Source organism: Egretta garzetta, unplaced genomic scaffold, assembly GCF_000687185.1.
Source record: "Egretta garzetta isolate BGI_Z169 unplaced genomic scaffold, ASM68718v1 scaffold548, whole genome shotgun sequence".
Taxonomy (NCBI): Eukaryota; Metazoa; Chordata; class Aves; order Pelecaniformes; family Ardeidae; genus Egretta; species Egretta garzetta.
The window spans coordinates 23,662-32,799 of record NW_009260502.1 but is presented as its reverse complement, the minus strand read 5'-3'; the positions used below and the strand labels follow the sequence as shown (position 1 = coordinate 32,799).

Below are 9,138 nucleotides of genomic sequence, written 5' to 3'. Positions count from 1 at the left end.
CCCCGGATCTGATGACAAACCGGCAGGCACTGCAGCTACTCCAACTCCAGTGACAAGAACTGCAGCTGAACCAGAGAACCAACCCACGCCAGTATCAGTCGTCCCTATACACAGGAAGAAATGCACAAGAAAATCAGCTCATTTAGTAAGGGATGAAGGTGAACCAGGGCCATCATGAGAACAGGAGGAGGAGAGGCAAAACCCATAAATGAGACGGTAGAACTGGACAAGTGCAGCGATAATAACCAGAATTGGCTTCAGCATGCAACGATCCAGCACCACACACCATCTCTCCTGCCCTGAAGGACTGTTGTTGTTATTATTATTATATTTCAATTATTAAACGGTTCTTGTCTCAACCCACAAGTTTTCTTTGGGAGTGAGTGAGCAGCTGTGTGGTGCTTAGTTTCTGGCAAGGGTTAAACTGTGACAGCTTTATTGACATTCTGTAGTGCCAACTTTTTAATCAGTCATGTGTTATTAAATGAACTACTTTCCAAAGTTTAAGCTAGGCAATTTTATTGGACAAATCTGTAGTCTTATCAAAATCATGCTAATATGATGAGAATTATTTTTTTTCTAAATCCATACTGCCTGCCATTAATTACATTCATGTTCTTTACTCTCTATCAATTAGACTTTGTACCAGCTCACTCTCTCTTTTGTCTTGGTTGATATCAGGCTAACCAGTCGTGCTGCTTTTTCTTGAAAAATTTATGGCACATTAGCATTCTTCTGGAATTTCCCTGCTATTGCAAGATTTATTAAAAATTAATAGAAATGATTAGAGATGCCCTCAGTTATTTGGGCCTGTTGATTTGACTATAATTAGCCCTAGCAGACGCTGTCTGATATTCCCCTCAGTTACTAGTTCTTGAGTAGTGAAATCTGTGTTTGCCAAGTTAAAATGTGAAATACGTAATGTTGCCAAGCTTAAGCTTTGTGTTTGTAGTGTTTCTAAAGTCATGAGTCCTTTAAGCATGCCCTATCTTATCTTTTAATGTGATAAAATGAATAAATAGATATCAGAGACAATCTGTTACTAGAAAAATTTGAAAGCTTTATAGTTACAATTACAGATATAATTATGAGAAACATTAAATATGGATGAAGTTTTCTCACTTGTGGTTTAAAAGATAAAGCAAATTTTGTTCTCAGATTAAAAACAGGTAACTGGTCCTGTAAGTATGGTACATGATGACTTTAGACCTAAGTTTGTCTAAAGGTAAAACATAAAATTTTAAAATTACCCTTGGGAGTGCTAAAATTATAAAATATCAGAGGAAGAATTGTGCCTAGACATATCTGTAATCCTTAAGCCAGAGAGGCAGTCTCTGAAATGTCTTTAACTATCACCAGTGATTTTTGATGATACTGTTATTGGATTATCTAGAACCTGGAACGACTCCGGCAGCAGCATTGTCCTAAATTGCAATCTCTTTCTGCACGAACTAGAAGATCTATCAATAGAACTCAATTACAGTATGACTCCCTTTCACTGAAGTTAACGGTTATATATGTGTCTGACTTCAGTGACAGGAGAGTTAGCTGACCATGAGTACACTTTGAAAAAACCATGCCCAATAATAATGATAAACTACTACTGCAAATTTTAGAAATATCAATATCGCTGATTTATACATTAATATCTTCCTTGTTAAGCTGAGGTCATAATGTGGTAGTAATTATGAAAATGATCAATGGAAATCTTCATGATAGAAACCAAGTTCCTGTAAATATAATTATTGTAGCACAATATCATTATTCTAACAGTTGTGCAGGAGGGGCTGTTGTTATTGTTAGGTCTTTCTGTAAAAAGAGCATTATTGTAAGGAAGTAGTCTAGGAACCATCTATTGACAGCAGTTGTACATTCAGAGCTTCCCACTGGAGAAAACGGGCTTGATTGGGTTAGCATAGTGAGAATTAAGGTGCAGATTTGAGAATAAAAGACACATTTAAAAGGATAAACGAAAGGAAACTTTCCTAGGTGCTTAGATTGCTTTCACGGTCACCAAACAACAACTAAACTTCAACCCTTCTCCCTTTTATTTTTTACAAGGAGTCAGATAAAAAGCAAACACTTTTCCACCTAGGCTTCCTATCTGTTAAATTCCCAGAGTCTCTGAAAACAAGCATAACTTAGAATATGGAAGAATATTTTTAACTACCTAATTATATTGGCAGCTGTATAGTAGTTGGCTTGAGCTATCTGAGCTTTTAAGAGGACATATTCTAAGTAGAAGAGTTATTTAAAACTTCCCTTCTGCACAATGTTATTGGCATAATGTTGTCACAGAAACCTTAATCTCAGATTTCCTGATTTTTATTGGTATATAAATACAGCCATTAGTTATGGATATACCGGGAGTATCTTCCTTTTTTTTTCTTCTTTATTTCTGTAAATGATCTTCTTTAAGGAAGTTCTCTTGTTTGGAAGACGAAGTTCTGTGCTGTAAAGCTGGACAATGGAACAGGGGGAAAGCAAACTAAGGCTGATGTCTTGGCTTATGAACCATAGGAGCCGTCATTTTTTTTAACTTGAAGGGCCTGATGCAGTTATCCCTCTGTAGACATTTAATGCTACTTGAAATAACTAATGTGTCCAAGACACTCAAGGATGACACAGGGCTCTCAGGTGTGGCACAGGACCTACAGAGACCTGTGACCTCCTAGATCACTATCCAAAGGTTGAGAGGGTTACCATCAGGCATCCCAAATGCCCCTAGCAATCTGTGTGAGGAAAATCAAATAGAGTTGTAACTTTTGGGTATTTGCATGGACTCAGTTGCAGGAGGGAGCTTTGAATCTAGAATGCAAAGTATTTGTGACTAAATAGTGCTTATTCTGCATTTGATGTGAAAAATCTGGTCTTTTGTGGGCTTAAATGTATTAGTAAGAAATTAGCAAGAAAGAAGTTGATATTTGCCACCCTACAAATTAGTGTTTGCTATACCAGATCTGTGACCTGAGAGGTTCCATTATCATTAATCTGATAGTCTATACATATCTTGCATTTATATTCTGGTGCTTCAAAGAAAGCTCCAAAATCATTGTTAAAATCAGGATGCTTATGACACAGCTGACCTTATTTTCCTACTATGAATCCAGCTTGTAAATTAAATCTCATTTAATAAAGTACTGATATAATACAGAATTTAAAGCTTAAAAAAATTTTCATGGGCTATAATAATTGTCTAGAATGGTGCAGCAGAGATGTTTCAATGAAGTAGATCACCCTGGTTTTCAGAATAAAGACAAATTACACATAATTCACCTATCTAATGTAAGAGAGCAGTATTAATAATACTCATGAGATAACTTGTCTAAAGTCAATGTAGAACTGCAGTATTACTTCATCAGAAAATGTTCATTGAGTGATCCTGGCCCATAATCAATTTAATTTTAGCTTCAGGAACTTCTTCTCTGCATCATGGAGCTCTGTGCTCTCTTCCGGATTTATTTTAGGTTTATTGCTATATTCTCGCTAGCTTGGTGCTTTGCCTCGTGTTCTGGCAATATGGCAAAACAGAAGTCTCTTTCAGAAAAATGTATAGGAATGGAAATTTTTTTTCAAAATTGCATGCTCAGAGTTAGACGTCTAAATTCATATAGCAGAAGAAGAAACTATAAATTCTTGATGTCTTAAAGAGAAATCTGTTTCTTACAAATCATCTGATCCCAGCCTATTTCTATTTTAGTACTTCCTATACAGCAGTGTGCATTTTGCTTTTAGGTTCTACCACTTTCTGAATTCATTACTTGCCATTAAATCACACTTATTGAGAGTAACCTTTAAGCTCTTCAGAACTACATAATCTCTCTATTCTCAAAGGGTTTTGTCATCCTTCAGCATATGCCTTGTGTGATTTTGATGAAACGGGGTTCACACAGTCCTGCAGGTCACTAATGAAAATGGATTTAGCACAGAACCCAGTGCCAATTCCTCTGAGGTCCCAGTTAATGTATTGCTCGTTATTTGGAAGCTGTACAGTTGCTACTTACTTGCTTCATGATCCACCAGCCATTTTTTATGTCTGCTGTGGTATTTTTACCAATGCAGTAGCTCTTTAGTTAGCAGCTGTGCCGTGCCTGGGTTTGGTGCAGAGACAGACACACAGTTCCTTTTCATTAATACAGAAAATCCTTCAGCTCCAAATAATTAATTTTTAGTTATTGACTTCCTTACCTAATTGACCATTTGGAATGTTTTTATAATACCTTATCAATAAATATCCTTCTAAATTTTTTCCTGTAATTTTCTGGATCTGGAAACTGGATGAATAGATTGGTAATTTTGAATGGCTTTCTGGTGATATCTTTAGAAAATTAATAGAATACCAGAGTAAAAAAAATCCCATTTTTTCTCCATTTCTATTTTTGGCAAAGAAAGTCAGGCTAACAGAAAATAGGAAGTTAGGAGCTACTTGGGGTAATTTGTCTCTTAAGTTGTCAAAAACTCTCTTTGAAGAACAGCCCTAATAAAGAGATCATGCTCAAAGAGAGATTTTGTTCACATGATGTGCTGTTTTGGCTGGGGTAGAGTTAATTTTCTTCACAGTAGCTGATATGGGGCTATCCTTTGGATTCGTGCTGGAAACAGTGTTGACAACACAGGGATGTTTTCATTACTGCTGAGCAGTGTTTACACAGAGTCAAGGCCTCTTCTGTTCCTTACCCCACCCCACCACCGAGTAGGCTGGGGGTGCACAAAAAGTTGGGAGGAGTCACAGCTCGGACAGCTGACCCCAGTTGACCAGAGGGATGTTCCACACCATAGGACGTCATGCTCAGAAATGAACTAGGGGAAGGTTGGCCAGGGGAGCCACTGCCCAGGGACTGGGTGGGCATTGATTGGCTGGTGGTGAGCAATTTTCATATGCATCACTTGTCTTTCTTGGGTTTTATCTCTCTCTCTTTGTTATTTTCCTTTTCATTGCTGCATCATCATCATCATCATCATTATTATTATTATTATTATTATTATTATTACTACTACTACTACTACTATTATTTTTCTTGTTAAACTGTTCTTTTCTCAACCCACCAGTTTTCTCACTTTTTACCCTTCCAGTTCTCTTCCCCATCCCACCACGGGGGAGTGAGTGAGTGGCTGTGTGGTGCTTAGTTGCTGGCTGGGTTTAAACCATGACCCATGAGTACATGGTGGTTGAAAGATCAGTTTTGCTACAGGTGCCATGAAAAACAGGCACGTGTAATGCCAAGACACATCAATTCAGGTTTTTCTTGTGGTATACATATGTTTGTACATAGACAGAACATTCTTCAGGCAGTTAAAAACATGTCAGAGTAGCACTCCTATGTCTTTTGCAACAATCTTCTTATTGAAGGATTCTTCTCAAGCGACATGGAGTCAATTATGTCCTTCTGCATCCTTTCCATTCCTGTGCAGAACTAATTTCTCAGCTCACCTGTTAAGTTGATGCTGTACTCCATACACATTGAATACTCTGCATAGAAATGTTCAGTTGGTCTATTGGGATGAATTATTTCTTTGGTCATGTTGCAAGAATTCATAATTTTGTCAAGGCACCCTATTCAGCAACATATTTAAGCACATTGCCTAATCAAACTTTTGAGATACTTAGAGCTAGTTATGTGCTGAATCAGCATCTAAGTACTTAGTTAATGCAGAGTATGGCCTATGAAGGAATAAAATGGTTTAAATCATACTGAGAACTTCTGGTGATATTTTAGCCGCTTCTAGGCTAGATGTCTGATATTGTCTCATCCATGTAGACTAGCCTATGCTTATTTACTGTCTTGAGGCAGAACACAAATTGCCTAGTAACGTTCATCCAAAAAAAGCCTGTATCTGTACAGGTACAGGTACTATAAGCAGAGATTCTTCTTTTTTAGCCTCAATCATACTCAATACACGGAGACAGCTTTTCCTCTTCAGGAGGTTTGATGTGATGTAAAAATGACCTAGGTTTAAATGAAGCACTTAAAATGAGTGCTTTGCATTGTAGTGATTGAGTCAGTAATACTTTTAACAATATGCCCTCACGCTGCTAGCCTCTTGGATCTGAGGGATTTTCTAATGCAGACCATAATGTAAAATTCATTAGCTACCAACAGCTGGGGTTCTGAATCTGCTTGAGCCAATGAATTAATTTTCATTTCTGAAAATATTCATAAAAGGTTGTCTTATGATAATCCTATATATTATAATGGCTTTTAGATGGCAGTATCATAAATCTAACGTACTTAAAGCATACAACTGGGCATGAATTAACATATTCTAGTATAAAGGACTTACAGTGCCCAGATGAATTTTTAAATCCTTGAGTGACATGTGCTGAGCGTGTTTACAAAAAGTCAAATGAGTACGCGTACACTTGTGTACCTGTCTGTCTTCCTAGTTATGCACGTGGCTAAATTTCAGGGTGTTCTTCAAAACTTCAGCTGGAATTGTACGTGTCTCTGTGTGCATCCATGCAAATGTGTATAGCTCTCTGCTATCATGAAGCAATGACTACAGGATGGGTACAACTACAGTTATTTTTCTGCGTTTGTAATTGCCTAGGAAAAATTGTGTAGGAAGCATTAGTTTCACACTGACAGATTTAGACTGTTCTATTGCTATTGCATGCAGTGCATAAAAGCAAGAAAAATAAAGTAATTAAAACTTCTGTTCACCCAATTTAGTTGTCAAAAAGCATCTTTGAGTTAAAGAAGAGGACTTTCAGAAGAACAATAAGATACTAATTATACTAAAGGGCAGACTGAAAACTTTCACCTTTTCTGTGGACAAGCAAGATTAATTAAAATGATGAATTTTAAAGCACTGGTCTGAAGCCTCAGGATAACAGGGTGAATACTACAAGATTTTCTTTGTAACTTTCAGCAATTCATTTTGAGTGTTTCTATATCAAAAGTCTGTGCTGTGACCAGGAAGTCAGAATCAACCTGAACATGAATGTAAAAATGCTGTCGACTCGATTTTTTTTTTCTCAGACCAGAACTCAACACAATTAGCTTTTCAAGTCTGATTTGAAATTGCTGTATGACTGAACCAAAAATCAGGATTTTCATTTGCTGGATGAGAGAATATAAGCAAGGAGAAAACCAGATGTTTCTTAGCTGTGTGCTTGTCCAGCACAGTTGGAGCTATGTCATATTGCAACCTTCCTTCTCTTTGGTTTACCCAGCTGACTCATAGCACAAGTAACATGAATCCTCATGTCTGCACTGTAATACTGTGCTGTGTTGCTTTGTAGACCCTAACAGGGACCTGCTCAGGATGGAGGGGGGCAGTTTGCTAAGGTTACCTCTTAACTAAACTACTTCTTGGGATATGGGGTGACAAGGTAACAGGTGATAGGATGAGGGGAAATGGCCTCAAGTTGCACCAGGGCAGGTTTAGGTTGGACATCAAGAAAAATTTCTTCACCAAAAGGATTGCTAAGCATTGGAATGGGCTGCCCAGGGAAGCAGTGGAGTCCCCATCCCGGAGGTATTTAAAAGACGGGAAGACGAGGTAGATAAGGTGCTTAGGGAGATGGTTTAGTGGTGGGGTGGTAATGTTAGGTTAATGGTTGAACTTGATGATCTTCAAGGTCTTTTCCAACCTAAACGATTCTATGACCAGTGTTTGTTTTTAGCAAAGGACTATGTTATTGTGATTATTAACTAGGTGCTGTAAACACTTAGGGGGAATCAACTGCCTGAGCTTCTCCTTACCAAAGTTTGGGAGTACTTGGATACCCATCTTTACGTGTACATGCCACAGGCACAGATTTAACAGCACAAGGAGCTACAGACTTGTCTTCCCTCTCCTTTTAGCTTCTATGTCCCTTAGCACTGGACCTACCTGAACTCCCATTGCGGTGCAGCATGACAGAGCCTCTTCAGCAGCTCAGCCCCAGGTGCCAGAGGAGCTGGGAAGACAAGTGATGTTCAGCCTCTGACAACAGTAAAAATGGACAACACATTGTGTTGCAGTGCAGCCTGTTGTCTCATGATCTTTCTGTTTTTCAGTGTTACATTTACAACATAAATCAGTTTGAACCAGTTCAAACTAGTTCACATTTTTTCACCTGTTCTACCAAGTCATTACTGGACTGACCTAAAAGTGAATCAGATCTGTTTCAGTCACAGCAATACCTAGATACTAATTGCACTAGACATGAAAGTTCTTCTTGCCTGTGACTGTGACTATCCACCTTTGGTGGAAACCTGGCCTGACCAAGGTACAAGAAGCTGAATATGTACTCGGGTGGCTGACAGGTCATCCACAATGATCCTTTTAAAGAGTGTCAAAGCTAGCTCAGGTAATGTCTGTGGAAGGCACAGTATTGACTGCAGTTGAACACTCGGGATTTGCAAAGGAGCCTGAAGCAGTAAGTGCCCAAACCGCATTAAAGAGTAGTTGGTGCATTTGTATGTTGACTCCTGTGCGTCAGTCTCCATTTTTGTTGGGGTCTCTTAGTATGAAACTTCTGCTTTTAGTATATGTACCGTCATTACATAAGACTGAAGTCTTGCCCTTTTCAATAAGTGCTTAATTAATGAAAACAACATATATCAAAGAACATCAGATAGCAAAAATAATAGCTGATGTACTTTTCACTTTAGTACTCTCACTTTCAAGTTTTGCTATGGGTTGAGTTTATGTAACACCTTAATTTTGTATTTTTCACAGAAATGTAACCTGGAATAATTTAGCTATCCCAGACACCCACTGTTCCAGAGAGCTAGAAGAAGGTTACCAGTGCCCACCTGGATTTAAATGCATGGACCTTGAAGATCTGGGACTAAGCAGGCAAGAGCTGGGCTACAGTGGCTTTAATGAGATAGGTCTGTCCTACTGGTAACATCCATTTCAGTATCCATTTAAAAATGTTTATGAAATGAATAGAACAGATAGCTCATGTCTGTGCTGAAAAGATAGCAAGTGCAATCAGTATTCTGGTCAAGTAGAGCACATGCCAGAAAGAGAAGCTGTGCTATTTGCTTTGGAATGATGAAGTTATCATCTATTTTTGCATTGCCTGGGATCCCAGGATTTAAATAACTTTAAAACAATGTCTTTATTTAAGAAGAGTCAACCATTGATTATCACCAGTATGCAAATGCGATGACTAATTTCTGTTTTATTTATGATTCATTTTAG

The 9,138-nt window shown here is 38.0% G+C and overlaps 1 protein-coding gene across 1 annotated transcript in view; it reads left to right on the top strand.

Moving 5' to 3' along the window:
- The window catches only part of LOC104131379 (sodium leak channel non-selective protein-like), a gene marked incomplete at its 3' end in the record, with an annotated part of 47,706 nt that extends 38,884 nt beyond the window's left edge, over nt 1–8,822 (top strand). Inside the window, exon 6 of the mRNA XM_009644539.1 lies at nt 8,668–8,822. Coding sequence (XP_009642834.1) covers nt 8,668–8,822 — 155 coding nt within the window. The remainder of the gene's footprint in view (nt 1–8,667) is intronic.
- Nucleotides 8,823–9,138: the final 316 nt, after the last annotated feature.